A 26300-nucleotide genomic window follows, 5' to 3' on the forward strand; every position below is an offset into this window, starting at 1 on the left:
ACAGAAGGAAAAGCCTGTGATAGGCTGGACGACAGAAGAGTTTGAATGATAAAGGAAGGAAGGAGAAGTTTAAACATTTGTTTGCTAGTTGCTGTCTCTGCCATTCTTTACTGTAAATTAATCCAATGAGTTGCTGTTGAAGTGAAACCTAACCCTATGTGAATATTGCCTTCCTTCTTTTCCAGGGTTATTCCGATGCAAGGAGATCAAAAGGAGAGAAAGGAATCCTTGGCCTTCCAGGCCCAAGGGTAAGGAAACTACATTTTAATTGGATTATTGCTGAATTTAAGCACATCACTGAGGATGACATAAAGGGCGAATCCTCCGCTTCCCGTTGCCGGCAGCGAGAATTGCGAACAAATGAAAAATCACCCGCGGGATTCTCCGTAGGCGGGATCCTCTGCCCCGCCGGCAGTACACCCACATGCGCGCGTTTCCCGACGGTGTGGGGTGGCCCACAATGGGAAACCCCATTGGCCGGCTGCAGGAATGGAGAATCCCGCTGCCGGTGGGGATGCGCCGTGCTCAAGCAGTAGCCCACCAGGTGTTGGCACTCCTCAGAAGTGCAACCCCACTGCAGGGCAGCACGGTAGCATTGTGGATAACACAATTGCTTCACAGCTCCAGGGTCACAGGTTCGATTCTGGCTTGGGTCACTGTCTGTGCGGAGTCTGCACATCCTCCCCGTGTGTGCGTGGGTTTCCTCCGGGTGCTCCGGTTTCCTCCCGCAGTTCAACGGCTAGGTGGATTGGCCGTGATAAATTGCCCTTAGTGTCCAAAATTGCCCTTAGTGTTGGGTGGGGTTACTGGGTTATGGGGATAGGGTGGAGGCGTTGACCTTAGGTAGGGTGCTCTTTCCAAGAGCCGGTGCAGACTCGATGGGCTGAATGGCCTCCTTCTGCACTGTAAATTCTATGAAAAAAAAAGAGTAAGACATAGACATAGAATTTACAGTGCAGAAGGAGGCCATTCGGCCCATCGAGTCTGCACCGGCTCTTGGAAAGAGCACCCTACCGAAGGTCCAAACCTCCACCCTATCCCCATAACCCAGTAACCCCACCTAATCCCCATAACCCAGTAACCCCACCCTACGGGCAATTTTGGACACTATGGGCAATTTAGCATGGCCAATCCACCTAACCCGCACATCTTTGGACTGTGGGAGGAAACCGGAGAACCCGGGGGAAACCCACGCACACACGGGGAGAACGTGCAAACTCCGCACAGACAGTGACCCAAGCCGGAATCGAACCTGGGACCCTGGAGCTGTGAAGCAATTGTGCTAACCACCATTCTACCGTGCTGCCCCAAAGGGGCACAGGGGATTAGCAGAGCTCACCCCAACCAGAGGACGTCGGCATTGTGGCCTTTGGAACCTTCCCTGGTTCTCTGCCCCTCTCAAAGCAGAAGCCTCACCAGTGACCCCCATCCCTCAGGATCACGAGCTGTCTCTGCCACCTCCTCCCAGGCACTGTTCAGGAGGGCGGGCTTGAGTCTGTGCCTCACTCTAGGAAGTGGGTGACCCTTCTCTCATTGACATCGAGCAGTGCGTCCACCTCAGACTCCCGGAATCGGGGGGGGGGGGGGTTCAGGTGTTCTCTGAGTCATCTTTGTGGCTGAAATGAATGTGTGATGTGTGGAGCACTTAAAAGCAGCATCAGCTTGTCAGGTTCTTTCGTGCTAATTCTGGCCCTAGTGTTTACACTCCTGGGAATTGCTTTCAATACACAGCGCCAGAGTGCTGGCCCATTTACATGTCCTGTATCTCGGAATGAATCGCGCCCGCAATGGAAAGGTGAATTGCACGCTATTCCATTCTGGCAGGAACCCTTACTGTCCCAAACGGAGATTCCAGCCCAGAATTTCAAAAATAAACAACAGTGGCCTGAATTCTCGGGCCGTTGCAAATCTCTGGTGCTGCCGGCGGCGCATCCCCAGCCGCCGGTTTCCCGGCAGCGGAGGTAGCTTCAATGGGATATCATAATGCCAAGCTGCAGGGGTAGAGAACCCCGCTGCCAGCGAACAGCGTGCCGCCGGGAAACACGTGGGGCTGGATTCTCCGAGCCTCTGCGCCAAAATCGCATTCAGCGCGGGGGGGGGGGGGGGGGGGAATGGTCGTCAAACCGGAAATTCGGACCGGTGCCGCTCCCACGATTCTCCGGTCGCCGGCATGGTTCTAACCACCTATCGGCCGTCGGGCAGCTGCGGCTTCATGGACGGCTAGGGGAGCAATTGGGCGTCCCGGACCCGCGGGCGAGTGCGATCTCAGGGGGCCTACATTTTTGCTGCCGCTCCGCGGTCTGAGTCCGCCATGTCGCACGGGGCGGCCGCTGCAGGCTGCAGGCCCAACTGGAAGTGCAGGGCCCCGTATCCGCAGCCAGAGCTGCGGGATCCACACCAGAGCCATGCCAGCTCCCTGCAGATGGGAGAATCACTCAGGACTTTCTTAAGGAAAGTCCAGCGTGAAACACCAGCGTTTGTACGCTGGCGTGGGGACATAGGCCCATTATTGGAGAATCCAGCCTGTGGTCGGGGGACCAGAGAATCAAGCCCCAAATCCTGTCACCTATTTAAAGAACATTGGCAAACTTTAAACAAACCCAAAGGTGAAGAGGAAGCAGCTGAAACCAGTGGGTCTAATATTTTGGCTGAGTGCTTGTAGTTCAGAGCCTCACCCTCCAGAAGCACAAATCTGGAATGCATTTAGAAAACAGACCGTGTGGTGTTTGGTATCTCACCACGCTACACAGACTGAAACAGTGCTGATTGCACTGACTCCCAGACTCATGCTGAGAGAGAGGGAAGTGACAGCGGGCACAACTACACTGCGGGACACCGACATTGGTTTTGTGGTAAAGAATGCGAACAGTTATAAATTCATTGTAAACATCAGCAACAAACAACACTTGTGTCACAACTTTAATGTGGAGAAATCAGACAGAAAACGGACTCATGGGTGAGAATTAGTCAGCCGCTCTGTCATGGGTTTTCCCACGCCAAAGTCCATGGCAATTTGCATATCTCACCCACCCCCATGTCGGGGTTCAACTTCGGTAGGACTGGAAGATCCCACCGATGGGAAGGGCCAGGAAACCCTGTCCGAGTGTCAAAGGTGTTTCCCCAAAGTCACCCATGAACAATGTATTGATGTGCGTGCGTGCGCATTTTCTTGTGGACTGAGAAATTAAATTTAACATAACCTAGCAGCTTTTTCACTTAAAAAACAATGGGTTAATTTATCTAATTCTATTGTTTAATAATAATCTTTATTGTCACAAGTAGGCTTACATTAACACTGCAACAAAGTTACTGTGAAAAGCCCCTAGTCGCCACATTCGGGCACCTGTTCGGGTACAGGGGAGGAAGAATTCAGAATGTCCAAATCACCTAACAGTACGTCTTTCGGGACTTGTGGGAGGAAACCGGAGGACCCGGTGGAAACTCACGCAGAAATTACCCAAGTTACCAACACAGATACACACAAAGATTAGTTACAAATGAGGATAAACCATTACTGATCAGAAAAATGCAGGTTAGTCCATATTTGGTGCAGGTCCTGATATGTTTTGATGTTGAGGTGTTGCGTTGCTCCAGGCGATGATGGTGAGGTTATGGAGTTGTCTCTGCAGCTACGATGGCTTCCACTGTTGAATTGCTGGAGGTTGTTTTAACTGGTAGCCGAGCAAATGGAATCAGGTAGAGGAGAGAGAGGAGCTTTTTTAGTTCTCTTTCAAGGAACTGCAGTGTGGCCCTCTGTGTCCTGGTTGATTTGTTGGGTAGTTGTACTTGTTGGTCTCTCTCCCTGTGTTGAAGCTCTTGTTTCCTTCTCTGAGGGTGTTTCTCCGCACGTCTGTTAAATGTTGTGTCCTGTGCCTGTTACTTTACTGCCTTTGCCTTTCATCAATAAGCTCCTTTATTAACTACTGGAAGTCTCCAGTGTATGTCACGAGCCATTACATGGGTCATGTTGACTTAAGGGGTTAACAGCTAGACAGGTAGGATCTTAAAACAGCAGGTGGGCTTACTTAGCTGGAGGGTTAGAGGAGACGTGTCAACGCTGCAGAGTTGTTCTGATTTAGTGAGTTACTATTAATCTAAAAGCATTCAGTCAGCCATGGACAACTATGACGCCGTGAAGATAGGTGGAGCTTAAGAAAGCTTTAGGGTTTCAGTTCATCTGTGTGTTTGCTGGGGAAGTGTGTGTTCTGCATCAGGTCACACCTACAAGTCTGTTGTTAGCAGGTTCCAGGCAGAAAAGATGTTGCTGTTAACTGTGTGTAGTTGGGACTCAGAATTCTCTGGAGCTGATAAGGTGGCAGAAGGTCAGTGGTTCCACGTTGGAAAGCGTTAGAGCTCAGAAGAAGCCCTGGGAGCCATGTATAGCTTGGTTTAGCTGGCGAGGTTGGGGTTTAGCAAAATCGAGGGGCAGTGCCAGCCCAGTGAAGCCATACCGCGCCATGTTGTGTCGGGGCCGGCGCGTTGAGGGAGGCCACTACGCAAGCGTGGTTTGGCGCCGGCGCCACTGTGCATGCACGGATCCCACGGCGCAGTTCGCGCCGGGTTGGGAGGCTGGAGTGGCGTGAACCGCTCTAGCGCCGTGCTGGCCCCCTGTAGGGGCCAGAATCGGTACTCCCAGCGGCACGTTCACGCCGTCGTGAAAGGCGACGGTGTTTCCGACGGCGTGGACACTCTGCCGCCGAATGAGAGAATCCCGCCCTGAGTGTCTGGAAACGAGATTGAAACCCTGGGAAGGGGGCAGGTATTGAGGGATTCTGAGTTGGAGCGGCTTTGAAGGAATTCAGAGGCTTGACCTTCAAAAGTGGAAAGTTTGGATTCCCCCGTGGGGAATAAAGGGTTTCGACAAGATTGGTTGACTCACTGTGTATCATGACATCTAGGTGGGTTGTTGAGAAATCCATGAAATTTGTCTCGGCATTTGTTACAGAGAAACAAAGAGTCCATTGAAAAGCCATAGGCGGTGGGGAAAATCGATTGATCCCTAGTGTCAGAGGTTGGAATTATGTGGAAAGATTGGAGAACTTTTGTTATTATTGATTTTTATTCAACAAAACCTCCTAGCTATTTATTGTATTGTGTGATGAGCTTGACCATTGTTTGCCCGTTAGCTCTGGTATATCTCATATTAACTCTAAATGTTAGAGTGTGAGGTAGATATTTATCTTTTTGGTTTTGTACAGTAAAGTTTATTTCTGTTTGTTCAAAACCCAAGTTGTCTTGTGGCTTTATTTTGTTAGCAAGTGTCTTGAATCTCAAACTTGGTCCCTAACCGCATCACACTAAGAACGTGAGGGTCAGTTCCAGGATCATAACAGTTCATATTCCTTTACAGTCACAGAGGTCTACAACATAGAAAAGACTCTTCGGCCTTTCGCCTGTGACACTCCTCACCCTTCCCACCGGCTGGGTCTTTCAGTCCTGCCGAAGTTGAACCCCATCATGGGGGGGGGGGGGGGGGGGGGGGTTGAGCCATGCAAATTGCCATGGACTTTGGTGGATCCGGAAGATCCTGACGTCAGCCAACGATGAACCACCTCTGCTGTGGGAAAACCTGTGGCAGAGCGGCTGAATAATTCTCACCCGTGTATCTGTTTTCTGTCTGATTTCCCCACATTAAAGTTCCGAAAATAACCAGCTCACTATATCTTTATCAACTGCCAGGATACAATTTACCAAACCATATTGTTGTGTACTCATATTTGTTCTTAGTTGGAACAAGGTCACTTTAAGAGTTTGATCGCGTGATGTATTAATGAAGTCACCGGAAGATTGGGCGGGCTAACAGACAATCTATTCTAGCAGCCTGTGAGAAAACACCTTTCCAATAAAGCTCTTGTTTGTTTGGCAGGCCCGGGGGAAAAAAAAAGAAAATTCCTCCGAATGTTTTTTTCAATTTCTTTTCATCCTTTACCATCATTGTTCTGGTGCGTCATTAATGGATGACTCTTCAATCTTGTAGGAACTGTATTTAGTGATGTAATTCAACAAAATGAAAACCAAGGACAGGGGTTTGCTCAAAGCTATAGTTAGACATAACCCCACAAATATACATTCAGTAGGTTTTTCTGAGAAGATGATAAATACTGTGAGACTTGCTTTCGAAGCAGGATTAATTCAATAAAAGATTAGGCAAATTATGAATGAGATGCCAGGTTTGAACACTAGGTGGCGCTAAATGAAGTTATACGCCATGAACCATTTATAATTACCCCTTCCGTCAATCGTAAAGGTTCTCCAATCTTTCCTCGTGACTCCAACCTCTGACAGTAGAGATCATCTGATTCTTCCTAGCCCCTACAGTATTTGAATCTATTCTTTGTTTCCACATGGACAGTGGCCCGTGGCCGGGATCGAATCCAGGTCCTCGGCGCCGTGATGCAGCAGTGCTAACCACTGCGCCACCACCCCGCCCCAACTGACTCCATTCTTCGGTCTGCCTGAGTGCTGTTCACACGGTCACCACGGTGCTCTGTGGCCACACCAGGATGCCCTTTACTTTTGTGTACAGCTGCACAGTGCTTAAATGTTTATGCACATGCGTGTGGGGTTCCTATACTTATGTGAAAATCTCCCTTAATGGCTTGTCAGCTTCTGAGAACAGGCTGGTAATAAACAGTTTATTTTTTAGATGGCGCCAGTTTAGTTTGAAGCTTGCACTCTCTGAGGTAAGCCTGCTCTCTTCCCAGTTGGCAGCCACACCACATATTCTTGCAATCTAAAGATGACCGCTGAGTCAATGAGTGATACTGGGAGGGGTGGGGGGGGGGGGACCTAGAGCCTCGTCAAAGAGGTGGGGGTTGAGGGATTGAAGGAGGAGGAGGGAAGTGGTGAGGTGAAAGCTTTTAGAGTTGGAATTCCAGAGGAATTCCAGTGCAGACACCGCCACTGGTGGTGTGGAAAGAATGATTCTGGAGGACCGAGATAGAAAAATCGAGAGTTCTGTCAAGGGTGGTAAGTGGCGGTGTTGTGTTTATTAGAGAGATGAAGGGGAGAGAGGCCCATGAAGATGAGTAGGATGCCGGGGTGCAAGCAGACTGGTTCCAGCTGAGACAGTGCCCGTGATTGGGGATAGATTTGATGGACAGAGGATGGATTTTATGGGAAAAATGGCTGTTGCCTTTCTAATGTTTAATCGTAGCACACTGTCTGACAACACTAAAGAGTGGAGGTGTTAAGAGAGGTGGTGAAGCATCCCAACTGGGCTTCCCTCAGCACTCCTGTAGAAACTGATGCACGTGATGTCATTGAGGACAACACGTGCATGAAAAGGGTCTCGGCAGGCTCCAGATGTAAGGATTGTCCTGCATGAAGTACCGACTAACCTATTGATGGTCTGCTGCATGGTTATGTATTGACACATTCCCCATTCTCTCACAGGGATCTTTTGGCTTAGATGGATCTCCTGGAATTCTGGGAAAGAAGGTAGGTGTCCTTGAAGTCTTCTGCCAATACAGATGTGAAATTATTGGATTGATATCTTAAAGAATTGCTGTGCAGGTTGTATTCATTTGTCTGTGTATCTGTAGCTATCTGCTATTCATTACTGGATAAGTGTGATTCATTGTGGCATACCCATGTGACTCAACAAGCTTTATGCAATTATCTGAATTGGGATCCCCTCAGTGATTCAGAACCTTTTTAACTATTGCAGTGAAACCACACTCATTACAGGGGCCAGCAATCTGTTCTAAGAAATGGTAAAATGCTGCCGAAAAGAAAATATGACCCCAGAACTATATATCATCCACATTTCAATAGAACCTGACTTCATGGGTGTAATTTTATGAGCCCTCGTCTCATGGGGTGGGGTGGGGTATGGGTGCGTGGAATCAGATGCCATGGTGCCCGGCACCGCTAGTATTTAGCGAGTGGTAAAGGAGGCGTCAGGGTGCCCTCTCACCCACTTAAGGACCTCCTCCCGCAGCTCTAATATTTTACCAGTGGCAGAGAGAACTTGGTCCACATGGTGAGGCCGTCAGGTTTTTACCAGGTTTCACCTGGCTTATGGGCGGTGGACCTCCTATTTGGGCCTCCTGCCCAAACCTGCCCCCCTCCCCTCCTGCAAAACTCCAGTCTCAGCTGGTCCTCCGGCTCCGTGACCCCTCAGCACGGTGACTGACTGCAGTCCCAGCAGTGACCAGCACTCCCAGTGGTGCTGTGGGTGCAAGAGAATTGCCTCCAATTTCATTGGCCGGAAAGACTCGTCCTGCAGTAATTAATAGACCAACGTCCATAAAACCAGGTGGGCCTTCCCTGTGATGCACATCTGAGTTCACCACCAACTCTTTAAGCAAATGATTTGGGGCCACTACCTCCGTGTAAAATTTTCCCCGTGTCATCAGATGATGTTGCCAAAGGGGAATTGTGCAAATGAAAACGAGCTAGGCATTATCCCAATTTTATACTCCTGTGAACACAGTTTAAATAATTTGCATGAAGCCGATTATCCAAGCCTTTTGGCATTATAAATGCTTTGGTCATATCCATCTCAATTTTCCTTTCTCAATTTTAAGACCAAGTTCACTTCAAAGAACAAAGAAATGTACAGCACAGGAACAGGCCCTTCGACCCTCCAAGCCCGTGCCGACCATGCTGCCCGACTAAACTACAATCTTCTACACTTCCTGGGTCCGTATCCCTCTATTCCCATCCTATTCATGTATTTGTCAAGATGCCCCTTAAATGTCACTATCGTCCCTGCTTCCACCACCTCCTCCGGTAGCGAGTTCCAGGCACCCACTACCCTCTGAGTAAAAAACTTGCCTCGTACATCTACTCTAAACTTTGCCCCTCTCACCTTAAACCTATGCTCCCTACAAATTGACTCCTCTACCCCGGGGAAAAGCCTCTGTCTATCCACCCTGACTATGCCCCTCATAATTTTGTAGACCCTCAACCTCCGTCGTTCCAGTGAGAACAAACCGAGTTTATTCAACCGCTCCTCATAGCTAATGCCCTCCATACCAGGCAACATCCTGGTAAATCTCTTCTGCACCCTCTCCAAAGCCTCCACATCCTTCTGGTAGTGTGGCGACCAGAATTGAATACTTCTGTCCATCTCTTCTTATAACTTTACTGCATTTATTTTTGAAGCCGGGTTCTTTGTTGGTCCTCTCTGAACGTTCTTCCACGGCCCTGGCTCTTCCATTCTCTTCACTGTGCCTCTCTCTCTCACCTCGCATAATTAAGCAAGCACAATGTACTGTACTCTCAAGCAATCGGATTGTTTCCGAGAGGTTACACAGTGCTGAATTTAATTTGCAAATCAAAATGTTTTGAAGGGTCTTCCGGGCTTCCCTGGGACAAATGGAAGAGACGGTTTCCCAGGAATGAAGGTAGGTTTTGAATCAATTTCAAAATAAGAACATAGAAATAATCCTCTTGCCTGTTGCATTCCCAACTGGAAAAGTCTGGGTGAAAATGTGGAGATCACGGCTAATCTTTTGAGTAACGTGCCTCAACTCAGGTTGTCATACAATGGAATTAAGCTTTCTGAATTAATCAGTTGTGCAGTCTAACTCTAAGGTCAGCCAGCCCTGACCTTTGAAGAGAATGATTGTTTTAGTACCCTTTATTTCCAGTTCTCCTCCTACGCTAACTTTATGGTGTGCCTCTCCCAATGATACATTCTCCATATATGAATCTGCAGACTGTAAGGCACGATTGTCAACCATGGGATATAACAGTTAAGCTAATCCCTATCTTTGCCCGAATATATATATAAAACATAACCTGCTTCAACAAGAGCGTCACTGCATGTCAACAAAAGTTTATTTCTTCCCTCAAATCCCAGTGACACTTAGGTCATTTCAGGACTCCTGCTAATGTAGCATAGACCATTCATCAAATTTGGAACATTTCTGTTAGATTGTGGAGCACCAAATTGGAACTCTGATCCACTGCTGACCATGATGGCACACAGGATTCTGGGGCAGGTTTCTCCGACCGCCCCGCCGGGTCGAAGAATCCCCGGTGGTGGCGTGAATCCCGCCCTGCCACTCCGACGCTGGCTGGCGTATTGTCCGGCCGGCGAAAAATCCCGCCGACGGAAATCGCGCCACGCGCCTCGCAGAATCACAAGGATCGGCACGTCGCAATGGGTCCTAGGGCTGCCCCAAATCTCCGGCCCGGATAGGTCGAAGTACGGTCACGTCGGCGTAAATTAAACATGGTTTTTAATGGCGTCAACCAGTCATGCTGGCTGACGCCGGCGAGCGCGGAGGTAGGGGTCGGCCTGGGGCGGCCGCTGGAGAGGAGACGGCGCGGCCCTGTCCTGGGTACAGGGCCTCCCTCCTCTGCTCCACTGTGTCCAGGAGCGCTTCGATGTCCCGCTCCTGGAACCTCGGCGCTGCGCGGCGGGCGGCCATTTTGCCGAGTCTCCGGCGGTGGCCTCTTTTGTGCTGCGACGTTGTTGATGGCGCGCGCGTCTGTGACGGGTGACGCCGTCGCAATTGGTGACACGCCACTGCTAGCCCCTTCTGGGTCGGAGGTTTCCGGAAGTTCCGGTTGGCCCGACGCGGAAGTGGTTCACGCCGTTCTTGGTGCCGGTGTGGGGTCATCCCGCCAATTGCGGGAGAATCCCGCCCTCCAGGTTTCCAGGTGTGTTCTCAATCCTAGCTGAATAGAAGTTGGAAAAGCACAAAGGCCCTCACCCACAAATGATGAGGTGAGCGGTTAATGGAAAATCCCAACTCTGGTGCATCTCCCTTGCATTTTGTACTGGCTGCTTCATAGCACATCTTCAATTGATCCATTTCCAGAAAAATAAATGGGGCAAGACTATAAATCAAACCGAGCTTGCCATTTGAAAAATCAAACAGTGCAGCTGAGCTGGAGCATGAAGAATAGAATAGCAGATTTTCAAATTGTGCTAAGAATTTGATTGTGGATCCCACATTGTGGGCAGGACAACATTGTGTTGGGCTGAGCAATGTACAATGCTTGATGAGTTTTTGAAGCTGTATAGCTTAATGCTTGAATGGTGAAACATATTAAGGTTAGAAAATGCCTCTGGTGGGGTAACACGGTAGCACAGTGGTTAGCATTGCTGCCTCACAGCGGCGAGGACCCAGGTTCGATCCGGGCCCCGGGTCACTGTGTGTGGAGTTTGCACGTTCTCCCCGTGTCTGCGTGGGTCTCACCCCCACAACCCAAAGATGTGCAGGGTAGGTGAAGTGGCCACGCTAAACTGTCCCTTAATTGGAAAAAAAAGATTTGGGTACTCTAAATTAAAAAAAAAAAAGAAAATGCCTCGGAATCGGGAATTCTTTATTCATTCCCTCTTATGAGCTAGTGGGAAGAGATGGAAGAGTATGTTGGACAGTCAGGCAAATCTACATGATCTCATTGAATGGCTGAGCAGGCTCGAAAGGCCAGATGGCCTACTCCTGCTCCTAGTTCTTATTCAACCATTTAACAAGTCGGACTAGGACCCCGAGAGTAAGGAGAGGGTTCCTGGAACGCAGTAGGGACCGAGGAGGGTTGGCGCTGCCAAACTAGGGGAGCTACTACTGGGCAGCAAATATGGCGATGATCCGCAAGTGGGTTATGGAGGGAGAGGGGGCGGCATGGAAGAGGATGGAGATGGCGTCCTGTAAAGGAACGAGCCTGGGGGCGTTGGTGACGGCACCGCTGCCGCTCTCGCCGACAAAGTATACCACGAGCCCGGTGGTGGCGGCAACGCTAAGGATCTGGGGCCAGTGGAGACGGCACCGGGGTGCAATGGGAGCATCGGTGTGGTCCCCGATCAGGGGTAACCACCGGTTTGTCCCAGGGAAGATGGACGGGGGGTTCCAGAGCTGGCATCGGGCGGGGATTGGAAGAATGGGGGACCTGTTCATCGATGGGACGTTTGCAAGCCTAGGGGCACTGGAGGAGAAGTCTTAGTTACCCCCGGGAAATGCCTTTAGATATATGCAGGCGACAGGTGAGGGAATTCCCGTTGCTCCCGGCACAAGAAGTTCAAGATAGGGTGATCTCGGGTGTATGGGTCGGGGAGGGCAAGGTGTCGGAAATACACCAGGAGTTGAAAGAAGAGGGGGAAGCGGTGGTAGAAAAGTTGAAGGGTAAATGGGAGGAGGAGCTGGGGGAGGAGATCGAGGAAGGTCTGTGGTAGGGTTAATTCCTCCTCCTCGTGTGCCAGGCTCAGCCTGATACAATTTAAGGTGGTCCACAGAGCGCACTTGATGGGGGCGAGGTTGAGTAGGTTCTTTGGGGTAGAGGACAGATGTGGAAGGTGCTCAGGGAGTCTGGCGAACCATGTCCATATGTTTTGGTCATGCCCGGCACTGGATGGGTTCTGGAGAGGAGTGGCGGGAGCAATATCTCAGGTGGTGAAAGTCTGGGTCAAGCCAAGCTGGGGGCTAGCAATATTTGGAGTAGTGGACGAACCGAGAGTGCAGGAGGGGAAAGAGGCCGGCATTCTGGCCTTTGCGTCCCTAGTAGCCCGGCGAAGGATCTTGCTAATGTGGAAGGTGGCGAAGCCCCCCAGCCTGGAGGCCTGGATAAACGACATGGCCGGGTTCATAAAGCTGGAGAGGATTAAGTTCGCCTTGAGAGGGTCTGCGCAGGGGTTCTCCAGGCGGTGGCAACCGTTCCTAGACTATCTCGCGGAGCGTTAGAGGAAGGTCGGTCAGCAGCAGCAGCAACCCTGGCAGGGGGGGGCGGGGGGACGTCCTGGGAGGGGGGGGGACGACTGCCTGGGAGGGTGGATGAGCAAGAGATAACATGAAGGGTTGGGGAAACTGGCACGTATGGGTGAGGGCCAGTGTACAAAGCTGTGTAAATATGTCATTTTGCCATGTATACATCTTGCTCTGCGCGATTTCTCGGGTTTTTTTGTTACGGGGGGTGGGGGGGTTATTGTTTGTAAGGGAGAAAAATTGTGTTAAAAAACTTTAATAATATATTTTTTTTGAAAACAAGTCGGACCAGGTTACCAAGCTCAACAGGGGCTCCTGGAGAGTGCACTCACAATTTTAGATTGCTCAGAAATAGTACATCATGGTAGTGTGGGCAATATGAAACGTATGTACGTTTGTTTTTATAGGGAATTTGAATGTAAAATCCATTGAAATTAATTGCTTCCTGTTTTATAGGGCGACCAAGGTGACTTGGGTCCACCAGGCCCTCCAGCTTATATCGATGGAAGTGGTACCGTGGTTAAAGGTACAGGCTAGCTAATGAATAACTTCTTAATAATTGTAGAGATGAATAAAATGGGGAGGGGGGAAAAGCAGATGTCCCACCACCGCCCACCCTTCCCAAGTAAAATCAGCATGGAGCCAACCCACTCCGCAACCTCCCCCTCGCCCCAGCTGTAATGCACGAGGATCAAAGCTGGGGGGATTTGCGAAGAACATGGGAGGACATTCAGTTTTAGGGAGGATGGAGCCTGCCCTGATCTGCACCAGGGCCCCCAATGATTGAACCATCCACTTCCTTCTCGCCCTTTGCAGGTTTCCTTTAACTAAACGGGCTGCTCGTTTCTAGAGTTTTGCCCACTTCAAAACATTTTTGAAAGAGGCCGTGTATTATCGGGGTTAATTAACTTGGTAACAGATCTAATTGATCCGTGATTACCTATTTGAATATGCCAGGCAGGCTGCTGATTCCGATGTAGTTGGGCATCAGTTGTTTCCTGACAGCTTTCTAGATCTTATGTCTGCTAGTTAGATAGGGTTATGATCGGTTAGGAATGCCAATGTTGCTCTAACTCAAGGTACATGGTTGGTGTTGACCTTTCCTTGGATGCACATTCCTCCATCTTGCCTCACCATTTCCTTCAGGCAGCTGGGAATGAATAATGGGAGTGAATTATGTGTTTGTTTCCAGGTTCCACGTTGCTATATATTGCACATTTTTGAGTGGTATCTGAGTGTTCTGTTATTTTACCTGAAATAAATGTGGCACCTTCATCAAAATCTCTAGTTACAGCCCCTAAATATGAGAACACAGCTGGGCAGCACAGTAGCACAGCGGTTAGCGCAATTGCTTCACAGCTCCAGGGTCCCAGGTTCGATTCCTGGCTTGGGTCACTGCCTGTGCGGAGTCTGCACGTTCTCCCAGTGTGTGCGTGGGTTTCCTCCGGGTGCTCCGGTTTCCTCCCACAGTCCAAAGGTGTGCAGGTTAGGTGGATTGGCCGTGATAAATTGCCCTTAGTGTCCAAAATTGCCCTTAGCGTTGGTTGAGTGGGGTTACTGGGTTATGGGGATAGGGTGGTGTGGGCTTGGGTGGGGTGCTCTTTCCAAGAGCCGGTGCAGACTTAATGGGCCGAATGGCCTCCTTCTGCACTGTAAATTCTATGATTACCTTCACAGAACACTGAGGGTAGGGGGAGGGTGGAGTTGCCAGTGCTGTGAAATTCGCTTTTTATTGAATCGGAAGCCTGCTATTGCGCCAAATTTTATTTTCCATTCATAGAATCCCTACAGTGCAGAAGGAGGCCACTCATTGGCCCATCGGACCTGCACCGACCCTCCTAATGAGCACTCTACCTAAGCCCACTCCCCCGCCCGATTCCCATAACCACTTAACCCCACCGAATCTTTGGACATCTTAGCATGGCCAATCCACCTATACTGCACGTCTTTGGCCTGTGGGAGGAAACCGGAGCACCCGGAGGAAGTCCACACAAACATGGGTAGGGCATGCAAACTGCACACAGACACCCAAGGCCAGAATTGAACCTGATTCCTGTCGCTGTGAGGCAGCAGTGCTAACCACTGTGCCACACTGCCGTCCTTTGATTCTGGAAATTCTGTCAATAATATATTAAGAAATTTAATATTGTCAAGTGAGAAGAGGAAACGAGTCTCCAAAGAGAGTTTGAATTATAATCCCATTAAATTCAATGGATAGAAGATCGGGGAGGGTAATGAAAAAGCATCTACCAGTTCAGTATGGGCCTGTATGATCTGTTGCTGTGAAGCATTTTCTCCCCCTTGTTTTGACATTGTGCTGAAGAATACCTGCCTGAAAGTGTAGATACATTACTGTGCCTGGTCAGGAGAATGGAGGCTTCAAGAACAACAACTTGCATTTAGCTAGCACCGATAATAGAATAAAATGTAAATGTTCCAGCAGGCTTCAAGGGAGCCTTATTAGCCCAGATTTGATGCCGAACCACATGAAGTGATCGGTCATGGGAACGGCATGGCGGTGCAATGTTAGCACTTCTGCCTCACGCCGCTGAGGACCCAGGTTCAATCCCGGCCTAGGGCTACTGCCCGTGTGGAGTTTGCGTAGGGTAGGTGGATTGGCCATGCTAAATTGCCCCTTAATTGGAAAAAGAAAATAATTTGGCACTTTAAATTTATTTTTTATAAAGAAGTGATCGGTGACGACTTCATCGAATTGAGGAGCTGACGCGATGGCCCAAATGGCCTACTTCTGCCCCTAGTCTGATAGTCTCATGGAAGTGAATTGGGTCACGGGGAAAAATTATAATCAAAGATATAGGTTTTCAAGGAGGAGGGAGAGAGATGGAGCGAGGGAATGTCAGAGCTTAGAACCTCAACATCTGAAGGCACAGCTGACAAATGTTAGTGGTTGGAGGTGTGGGGGAGGTGTGGGGGAGGGGGGGTGGAAGTGAAAATTCAGGATGCATAAAACGCCACAATCGGGAAAGCGCAAAGATCTCGGAGGATTGGAGGAGGTTATAGAGTTAGGGACGAAGAGTATTTTGGGTTCAGGAGCAGAGTTCCCACTTTGGATTGCTAGCCAGTGGTTCCTGCTGATAACATAGAACATACAGTGCAGAAGGAGGCCATTCGGCCCATCGAGTCTGCACCGACCCACTTAAGCCCTCACTTCCACCCTGTCCCCGTAATCCAATAACCCTTCCTAACCTTTTTGGTCACGAAGGGCTATTTAGCATGGCCAATCCACATAACAGCACATCTTTGGACTGTGGGAGGAAACCGGAGGGAACCCAAGCGCACACGGGGAGAACGTGCAGACTCCGCACAGACAATGACCCAGCGGGGAATGGAACCTGGGACCCTGCCGCTTTGAAGCCTCAGTGTTATCCACTTGTGCTACCGTGCTGCCCATATGTAGATGTCAGATCTGGTTTAGCTGCGCTGGCTCCATTGCTCGATTACCAAGATTCAAACGGATCCACACCTATCAGACTGGTTACTCTTTTGGTCGGTGCTAAGAAATGCTCATGCCAGCAGGGTGAGAACAGTTCACTATAAGATTCACAGTCAAAGATGGGTAGAAAATGCAGGTTCCCAATTTTTAATCAGAATCTGTGATTCCTGCTGGAAAGAGGCACCATGTGAGAACAAGGCTAGGCCCAGCTTTAATGCTCCATAGTTCCATAGACAACATTCACTGTCAGGATCTGCCTTCTTGAACCGCTGCAGTCCATTGATATAAGCTCCATGTGTAAGGGATTGGAGAGCATGGACTGCTGTCCATACAACTATATCCCAACAGGGGTCAGTGCCTCCACTGGCGGGTGAAAGCAGAACGAGGGGGCATAGCCTCAAAATAAGGGGAAGTAGATTTAGGACTGGGCTTAGGAGGAATTTCTTCACCCAAAGGGTTGTGAATCGATGGAATTCCCTGCCCAGTGAAGCAGTTGAGACTCCTTCATTAAATCATAATGTTTTTTCAGAGACCTCAAAATTATATCACCTCATTCGTATTGTGTGTTTTGGAGGGATGAGGTATGTGAGACTCTCAGAGATTTCAGGTGTCCGGTGGCTGCTCTGGGGTCTGACCACAAGCCTTTACCTTGTTTTCCAATTGCAGGCCCTCCTGGGGACCCTGGCTCATCGGGACCGCCAGGCCTTCCAGGAATCCGAGGTTATCAAGGCTCACCAGGATTACCTGGACATCCGGGCTCTCCAGCACACACTCTGGGTACGTTTTGTGGGTGTTAAACGCTAACATCTTTCATTCTTACCGTGTTGAATTATCATGTGAATGACCAGTAGCTTCATCTTCGAGCCACAGCAGGTTTCTTCCCTGATGCCTCTGGTCAGAAATCATACCCAATCAAAAATGTTATTTCAGGATTCTCATTAGTTAAAGTATAATGGTAATTGGTAAATTCAGAACACAGATTAACTTCCAAATATTGGCCCCTGCTGCGATCAGCCTTGGTTATGCCAACCATAGGTTAAAACCTGGATAGAAGCCTAGGCATTGCAATTATTTTAACATCAGTTTACCCAAGATACATCCTGAGAAGCTGACTCTCTTGGATGAAGAGTATAGAACTGAGGACCATCATCTCCGAAGAAGGGGTCAGCCATTTTAGACTAAAGTGAGGATAACTTTCTTCACTCAGAGTGCAATGATTCTTGGTCATGTTCTACTCCAGAGAGCTGTGCAGTCATTTGAGTTTATTCAAGACCGAGACTGATAGAGTTTTGAACACTAAGGGTATCAGGGGGAATGGGGATAGGGTGCGGAGGTCAAAGATTACCCATGATCCTATCAAATGGCACAGTAGACTTATCAGGCCATCTATTCCGTATCTTCTGATTGAGAACTTACCCTGTGTTAACAAAGAACAAAGCAAAGTACAGCACAGGAATAGGCCCTTCGGCCCTCCAAGCCTGCGCCGATCATACATCTGTCTAAACTAAAATTGTTCACACAATTGATTCTTGGAGAGCGATTTTGCTTTTATATTTTTCATCATGAAGGACACTCAGCACCATGCTTGCACAGCTAGTGACAACACCAAAACTAACTTGCCCAATTCCCCAAAGCTGATGGACAAAAAGACCCATTTAAATCTGCGTCCTACCAGCTACCACCCTGCGCACATCTGGCCAGTTGCTTCCAACTGCTTGAGACCCGTGCATCAGGAGATGTGGACACAGCATAAATGTAGCTTCGGACTGTTGCTCATTTCAAAATTATTGGAGCCTAGCTTCTTTGGTCGGTATTTTGAGGTGTTCTTCCCCTCCAGGGGCAAGGTGTTGGACCTAGCTGTAGCTTTACATTTGTTCTACTGTAGAGATCAATCATTTTGGCACTTTCTTGGGACTACACTGAAAACTTGCTGGCCCTTTGATTCTAGCTCCACATCATGTGGCACATTTACCGAGATGAACCTTGAGTTTGCTTTGCAATACTTATTGTTTCTCGCTGGTTCCCTGATATATTCCAATTACTTTCCCAAACCATCCAGATTTTTGTATGAGCGGCAATGAACTCCCAGTTCAGATAGAAAGATGCGACCACAATTGTTTGTTGTGAAATTTTTCATTTCCATAGAATCTATGGAAGCCGTAGAATCTCTTACAGTGCAGAAGAAGGCCATTCAGCCCATCGAGTCTGCACCGCCCCTCCCTATTTCCAACTGCGTGCAAGAGCTGAATCTTATTGCCTCAAGATAATTTGTATATTATGGGATTTGTTTTCATGTTTAAATTCTGAACGCAGGTTCACTTTGCTTTTAGCATTCATGGTGTTAATAATGTTGTATGTGTGTATAAAGAACTTAGAAGTGACTCCTCACATTAACTAAGTAATGGCGACTGTTGATTAGAAGTGAGGATAAAGCGATAGAGAGTTGTCTGCCTGTAGAGGTTGTGCGGGAGATGCGGTGGGCCAGCCAAAAGTCCATTGTCTCTTGGCAGGACTGGATGATCCAGTCGGTGAGCGGGGCTGGAAAATCCTAGCCACTCTTTCAATCATGTGTGTGAGTTGGGGGGGGGGGGGGATTTCTGCCAATTCACCGAATAAACATTCAATTTTTCTTCCCATTGGTTAGGTTCCAAGGGTTTGCCAGGATTCCCAGGTGTTGGGGGACCTAAAGGTGAAAAGGGTTCTCCAGGAAAGATGATATTTTCACAACCGGGACCACCAGGCCCACCAGGTTTACCAGGCCCACCTGGACCTGCTGGTCCATCAGGTATGTCATACAGCATTGTGAGCTGTAGAGTTGTGCAAGAGTTGTGAATTTATACGTTGACTTACTTCTGAAAGTTTTAGATCATTTTGAGCAAAAACCGCTGGCGGTCAAAAGGTCAGAGATTCTCATCTCCTACGTTGGCTAAATCAGCCAATGTTGAATTACGAGCAATAGACTAATTAAATAACGGCTTAGTTTTGGGGATCAGTTCATGGTACCTTGGTCCGGGATCTCCAAGCTCTGTCTCAGGCATGCTTTTCAGTGAGATACAACCCCACCGAGCAAGGGAACTCTGTGATGGAGTTATCCTGGGCAACTCCTGTGCAGCTTGACGGCTGGCTGAGCGCAGCATTGACAAATGCTCTCCTTTTCTTTGCTCATTGAGAAATCTAGAAAGGTCAAGACCATTGAGCAGGCTGCCGCCAAGGTTGAAAATGGAGCGGAGATAAGACAACATTAATCAAGAAGAATTGGTCGGGTTCCAGCAAGTTTGTGTTTGGAGGAATCCCACTGCTTTGAGATCCAGAGAAGGAAGGAATGCCCCCTTGACCCCAGCAATAGCCTGAGCCATTGTCCTGCTTTGTGGGGTCACTAAAGGTGTAGGGTGAGCTTCCGGTAAGTGGGAATCTACCCCTGCTAGGAGAGACAATTCTGCTGTTGCTGCAACAGGGCTACTGATGCAGCGCAAACAGGAGGACAGAAGAGCTGCAGAGACCAGATCCTTTTTTTCTACTGAAAGCCTTTGTCAAGACCAAGGCTGTAGACAAGTGAATGATGGGAGTGAAAAAAGTGGCGAGGAGAACACTGTTAGGCCCTGTTTATGGTGCAAGGACTCGGCACAAGCAGTCGTAAATGTGAGCAACGCACAACATTGTGAGCAAATGTGTTACATTAATATTGTGTCATTATGGTGCTAGTTCTGAATTTATTCTTTCATCTTTGAAAAAATATATTTTTATTAACATTTTTCAATTTATAAAATACAAAATAGAAAAAAATAAACAAATTTACATATATCAACCATTAAAAACAGAAAAATAGAACAACCCCCCACTATACTCCCCCCTCCCATTCCCCCTTCCCTCTTAAAAACAAAATGTGACCAATTCCTTGAAATAAACAATAAAAGGCTGAATTCTCCGATAGAACACCTCGGTTGCTTCGCTCACGGTGTATTTAACTTTCTCGAGGGATGATAACTCCATCAGACCCCCAGCCACACCCAGGCACTGGGCGGAGATGGAGTTCTCCGCCCCAGCAGTACTCGCCTCCGGGCAATCAGCGAGGTGATGGTCAGGACGTCGGCCCCCATGCCAGTCTGCAGCTCCGGCGAGTCTGACGCCCCCAAGTATAGGCACTAAAGGACAACTCAATCTTCAGAATAGGCGACATGGTGCTAAAGAAGGAGACTCAGAACCCCACAAACCTGGGACAAGACCGGGACATGTGCGAGTGGTTAGCCAGACCTCCTGAATAGATCTCGCACCTGCCCTCCACCCCTATAAAGAAGCGACTCATTCTGGGCTTCGTCAGGTGTGCCCTGAAAACTACCTGAAGTTGGATCAAACCAAGCCTCATGAGCGAGGTCGTGAACTTTTGAAGGGCCTCACTCCACACCTTATCATCCAATATGGGCCCTAACTCCTCCTCTCACTTAGCCTTAACGCCCTCCTCTGATACCGAATCTTCTGACAAAATCCATCCATAAAAAACACCTTCCTCCGACCCTGCAAGCGAAAGTGCCCTCCTTTAGAGATGTTGGAGGTGCCATGGGAAATGTCAGGAAAATCCGTTTCGCAAAGCTGCAAATTTCCAGATGTCTGAATCCACACATGGTGGGCGAGTGCTCTACTTTGCAAATTTGTATATTAGAGTGAGACAGCTAGTCTCACTCTGACATGTTTTCCAAGGTGTTGTGATCTTACCCCTTCGCCTTGGAGATCTTGGGTGAGCGCCGTTCAGTGCTGGTCTCCACAAACGGGGAGCAGACGTAATGGTACCCTGGGGGGCTCCCAGGGGATTGGAGGGGCTGCAGCAGAGGGTCGAGAGATCGGGACACCTCCTGCATTGAAGCGTTCTGGCAAGCGGAACTCCTCAGTGCAGGAGATGGGACTAAATGCAGCCTCGACGGGACATTTCTGGCTGAGGCCCCAAATAGAACAAGCGTCCCGGTAGATAGCTTGGTGTTTCTCAGCGCTGCGAGTGCCGGGACACAGCCGGCTAAACACACTGCTTACGGGACTCTGTTCCCATTCGATTAGATCGTGCCCCTGTTCACTGTCACCACTCTGCCCTTCCCCTCCCTCCAACTAAAAACCTGCAAACTACCTACCAAAGAGTAATACTGCCTCTTCACCAACCCCCTCCCCCCCCACCAAACAAATACGCTAGGCTCTTCAAAACCTATCTAAACAGGGACAACAGGCTGCAACCCCTCTCCCCACCTCATCCCCGTTCACTATCTAAGACCTAACTGTTAATGGGTGCATGCCTTCTCGCTCGCTCTGTCCCACGATCCTGAGGTTATGTCTCCTCGACCTGTTCTCCAGGTCCTCGAGCTTTCACCTTCAGTCTCGTGTTTCTCTCCTCCACCAACAGCATCTAGGCTTCCAATGAGGCAATTTGACTGTGCGCCGTGACAAGATCCCTCGACATCCTTCCGCACTTCGCCACGCTCTTTCATGGCCTCCAAAGTTTTTCTCAACATCTCCCATAGCTACCAAGCGTCTCCTCGATAGACCTTTTGAGGGTCTCCATCATCTCCGTTCCTTGCCTTTCAAAATGTTTCTCAAGTTGTTTTTCGAATTCCTGTGCCCAGTCAGCGTTTCCACTGTGATAGGAGTGGCCACGCCCGCCGAGGTCATCTCTGCCATCTTCCCTCCCAATGAGCTTTCCATTCTCTCTGGTTCCGTCGAAGAACTACCACTCGTACTCATCTTTCCGGCAGCCTTTTTTGTAACATTCAACATACTTTCATCGACAATGCCTTATACAAATGGATGGGGCGGGTTTTTCCACCAAATTCCCCCGGGAATCGGGCAATAAAGCCCAAAAACACAAGGACGCTGGCAGGTGTTACCTTATGTGTTACCTTCTCGCACATGCCGCCACTGGAAGTCCTTTGTGTTGTATTCTTCTCAATGTTCGTCCAACAAATTTGATTTCTAGCCTGTGACAGGCCTGTGTGACTAATGGGAATCACAAAGCCATCAACTGGCTAGAAATATTGCTCTGAATAATGACTCTGGCAATATTACCAAGAAGGAATTTGCTTCCTTATACAATCCATCTTTAACTTTTAATAAAATCTCTGACTTTGTTGACCCAATCACAAAACGTGTGTCTCATGTAAATGTGGGAAACAAGTTCACATATGCCTAACGACTTGGACTCCAAGATAGTTTATAAAGTGAGCATGTATTTATACCCTTGCCATCTATTGGACAGGTCAGATGGTTTAAGGAGCATGTCAAACAGCAAAGAGCAACTGCCTCTGCTGCAAGGGCAAGTCTCATTCATTTTGGTGAGGCAGTTTGTGGGCAAAGTTACTGAACAATGCACAGGGCTCGGAAATGTTTTACTATGGAAAAGCTCACAACTAAAGAAGTAAAGGAACGTGCATTTCTATCACAATTCTCACATCATCGGGATGGGCCCAAGCGCTTTGCAACAAACTAAGTTTGTTTGAAGTCTAGTCACCGCTGTGCTGTTGGAAAAGCGACAGCCAGTTTATGCACAGCAAGATCCCACAAACTGTAACGAGAATAATGACCAGATAATGTAGTGGTACCAGACGAGGAATAATTAAATATCAGCCAGGTCACCAGAGGGAAGACAACCTCCTCTCCTTCAGAGAGCGCTGTGGGATTTCTTGCCTAGAATGGGCATATGAAGTTTCAAGTCTCAGATTGAAAACTCTCCCCCAGCCCTGTAATGAAGTGGCAATATAGGTGACAGATTCAACCACTGTCCTCTTGAAATTATTTTTGTTGTCTGTGGCCTGTTCATTTGCATGCGTGGCACCTTTAAATATTTTTGTGCGTATGTGCAGTATCTTAAAGTGGACATCTTGTGAGCGACCTGTGCAATACCGTCTGGGCTGCTGCACAGATGAAAACACCTGTGATTTTGCATCTTGCCCTTGTTATCACATTTTGATCATTAACCGCAATTTTATAGCATTAACGTTTTAAATTAAAACAATAAGATAGCAAGAAACTGTAAAACAAAGCTCCTCTTCATTTCCCTCTGCTCGAGGTGCAATACTATACTTGATGTTTTTTTTTCAAGGGGATTTTGGGCCAGGACCCAATGGCGTATTTGGACCCCCAGGATTGCCTGGACCTACTGGACCACCAGGATTCCGAGGACGTAAAGGAGTTAAAGGTGAGTCAATGGATTGGACCCTCCTTCCCTTTGGGTTCATTTGTTTTTTTCAGTGATTTAGACTTTCTCCCAATACCTTTTACACATTCTCATAGTCCAAGGCAGCTTCCACAGCCGAGCACTTCAGAAGTGCACTCACAGTTGTAATGGAGCCCATTTGCATGCAGTCAGCGGGAGGTGGTGTCATGGTGGTATTGTCACTGGGCTAGTAGTCCAGAGACCCAGGATAATGCTGTGGAGACCCGGGTTCCAATCGCACCACGGCAAATGGTGAAATATGAATCTGGAAGTATCTCTGGTGGTATCAGCTGGTTAAAGATCAAGCCGCCGTCTCGTGCATGGTGAAGCACGGGCTGGTTTAGCACAGTGGGCTAAACAGCTGGCTTGTAATGCAGAACAATGCCAGCAGCGTGGGTTCCATTCCCATACTGGCCTCCCCGAACAGGCGCCAGAATGTGGCGACTAGGGGCTTTTCACAGTAACTTCATTGAACCCTATAAGCGATTATTATGTTATTATATTATTAAGCATGGCCTGTGCGTGACATCGCTACACAATGAGTGAAATTCAATTCAGGCCACGGGGGTCTCAACCAACCGCTCAAGGACCAGCAGGAGTTCCGCCTCACCTCCATTGGGGAAGGTGCAACATATTAAGTGCCTGCCAGGAACTTAAATCAACACTGATTGGTCTTCCCCAGGACCAAGGACCCTCAAGGTAGAAGTCCCCCCCCCCCCCGAGAGCTGGCAGCTCCTCAATGCCATCAGCAACACCAGGGGAGCAATTCCCGTAACAGCCTCCCCGAACAGGCGCCAGGATGTGGCGACTAGGGGCTTTTCACAGTAACTTCATTTGAAGTCTACTTGTGACAATAAGCGATTTTCATTTCATTTTCATTTCATGGTGGGTGTTGGGACGATGCACCACTATCAGCACAGCACCCGTGAGGGACTCCAGGCCACAGGCAAGTGAGGGCAGGATGGGGATCCTGGGACAAGGGGTCACTAGCTTGGGTGGCAGGGGAGTCACAAGAAGCAACGGGTGGTGGCTCTCAGTGGGACTGAGTACCGACAATGAGAGATCCTGCCCAGGAACTTGCAGATGAACACGACAGGATTTGCATTTTCTTTCCAATTAAGGGGCAATTTGGCATGGCTAATTCACCTGTCCTGCACATATTTTGGGTTGTAGGGGTGAGGCCCATGCAGACCCGAGGAGAATGTGAAAACACACGGTCAGTGACCTGGGGCGGGGATCGAACCCAGGTCCTCGGTGCCGCGAGGCAGCAGAGCTAGCCACTGCTCCAACATGCCACCCCCCTACAGGGTTTACATGATGGGTTACCCGTCCACTGCTGGTTTAATACTAGTGGTGGCAAAATGGGCAATAATTGGTTTCTAAACGGGATGGCCATCCATGTGCCATGCCATCCCGGACTTTACTGGGCAGAGGCGGGAATGTGGGCAGGACCCCACCTGGGATCCTCTCCCCCGATTAAATGCCCCCTCGCCTCCAAACCCACCTCAAGAGAGGGCAGTAAATTCCATCCAATGTCACAGTTTCTCAGCGAACAAGATAACTGCCAAAGCCGACCCTGCAGCCTTGTCTGGGTGCGCAACCATTTTGTCGTGGTTTGACATATACAGCCCTTGGAAGAAGTGTGTCACAAGACTTTTTTACATGTTTACCTGCTGATGTGTGCCTATTGCTGCAACGTTATGTGAGGGCTTGGCCTTGCAATTGGCCCTCTTTCAGCTGCTCATCATCATTGTTACGATACAGTAAATGTCGCAACTCCAGCCTTCACATCTCTTTGCGGCTTTCCATTGGAACTGTCCAGAGCTGCGATAAAAATCCCACCTTCATTTAGGGCCTAAATCCTAGAATGAGACCTAAGATTTCCATTTTGCTGTAATTACCCATGATTTCAATAGTCGCTTCTTATAAGACCTAATTTGCATGATTGTGTTTCGTTTTGTCAGGTGAGCCAGGGGACTGTGCCTGCAATGGGGTGATTACTGGGAATGGATTCCAAGGCCCTCCTGGTCCTCCTGGCAAACCAGGAACGCCTGGTTTCAATAGTGGTAAAGGCCAATGCGGAAATCCAGGACCACCAGGTCCCCCAGGGCAACAAGGTCCTTCAGTAAGTAGTTTCCTGTTACGTTTTTCTGGTTGTGGGTTTTTGTTGCAACGATCATGAGGCACGATCAATTTGGCAGGAGACGAAGTTGAATCCAAACTGAGGCTTTATTAGTGTCTGATGTGTGGCCTCCCACAGCAGCTGACGAAATGGCTGCGAGCTGGAGGCCACGCATATTTATAACACGGGTCCTGGGCGGAGCTAGCATGCAGGGGCCCAGGTGAACCTGTAGTGCAGGTTCTACCGTATTACACTTAATATAAGAACACAGTGGCTTACCACATTCACCCCCTGTTAAAATTGAGTCCGGCGGGGATGGTGGATAACTATATACAATTTGCACTCTTTAATATTTACAGAACGACAATAAAATGTCTCTGGTCAGCCGGTGGGCCGGTCAGAGGTTCAGCCGGTCCGGCGCCTTGATCGTCCTCTGGGATCGATGAAGTGGAGCCGGCGATGTTGGCGCTCTCGTGGCCGATGTTGACTCCGGGAGCGTGCCAAAATCCTCTTCATCAACGGGGGTGGGCAGGGGGAGAACAGACAGACATGGGGGGGGGGGCGGGGGTGATGGGGCGGCGGGGGAGGGGAGGGGGGGGGCGACGGGGGTGGTGCGGGTGTGGAACCTGCTGGTGCCAGGTCTCTGAGGGAGACGGTATCCTGGCGGCAGTCGGGGAACGCCACATAGGCGTACTGTGGGTTTGCGTGGAGCAGGTGCACCCTTTCCACCAACGGATCCGCCTTGTGGAGCCGCACATGTTTACAGAGAAACACGGTTCCCGGAGCTGTGAGCCAAGTTGTGGGTGATACCCCGGATGTGGACTTCCTGGGGAAGGCAAAAAGAGGTTCACGTGGTGTACTGTTAGTAGCAGTGCC

At 49.1% G+C, this 26300-nt stretch overlaps 1 protein-coding gene across 1 annotated transcript in view; it reads left to right on the forward strand.

The window, feature by feature from the left end:
- The window catches only part of col4a6 (collagen, type IV, alpha 6), a 497938-nt gene that overhangs the window by 354489 nt on the left and 117149 nt on the right, over nucleotides 1–26300 (forward strand). The window contains exons 15-22 of the mRNA XM_072501535.1: nucleotides 186–248; nucleotides 7396–7440; nucleotides 9300–9353; nucleotides 13116–13185; nucleotides 16780–16890; nucleotides 18758–18898; nucleotides 23189–23284; nucleotides 25267–25427. Of these exons, the coding sequence (XP_072357636.1) occupies nucleotides 186–248; nucleotides 7396–7440; nucleotides 9300–9353; nucleotides 13116–13185; nucleotides 16780–16890; nucleotides 18758–18898; nucleotides 23189–23284; nucleotides 25267–25427 (741 nt within the window). The remainder of the gene's footprint in view (nucleotides 1–185; nucleotides 249–7395; nucleotides 7441–9299; nucleotides 9354–13115; nucleotides 13186–16779; nucleotides 16891–18757; nucleotides 18899–23188; nucleotides 23285–25266; nucleotides 25428–26300) is intronic.

Source organism: Scyliorhinus torazame, chromosome 5 (assembly GCF_047496885.1).
Source record: "Scyliorhinus torazame isolate Kashiwa2021f chromosome 5, sScyTor2.1, whole genome shotgun sequence".
NCBI classification, from domain to species: domain Eukaryota; kingdom Metazoa; phylum Chordata; class Chondrichthyes; order Carcharhiniformes; family Scyliorhinidae; genus Scyliorhinus; species Scyliorhinus torazame.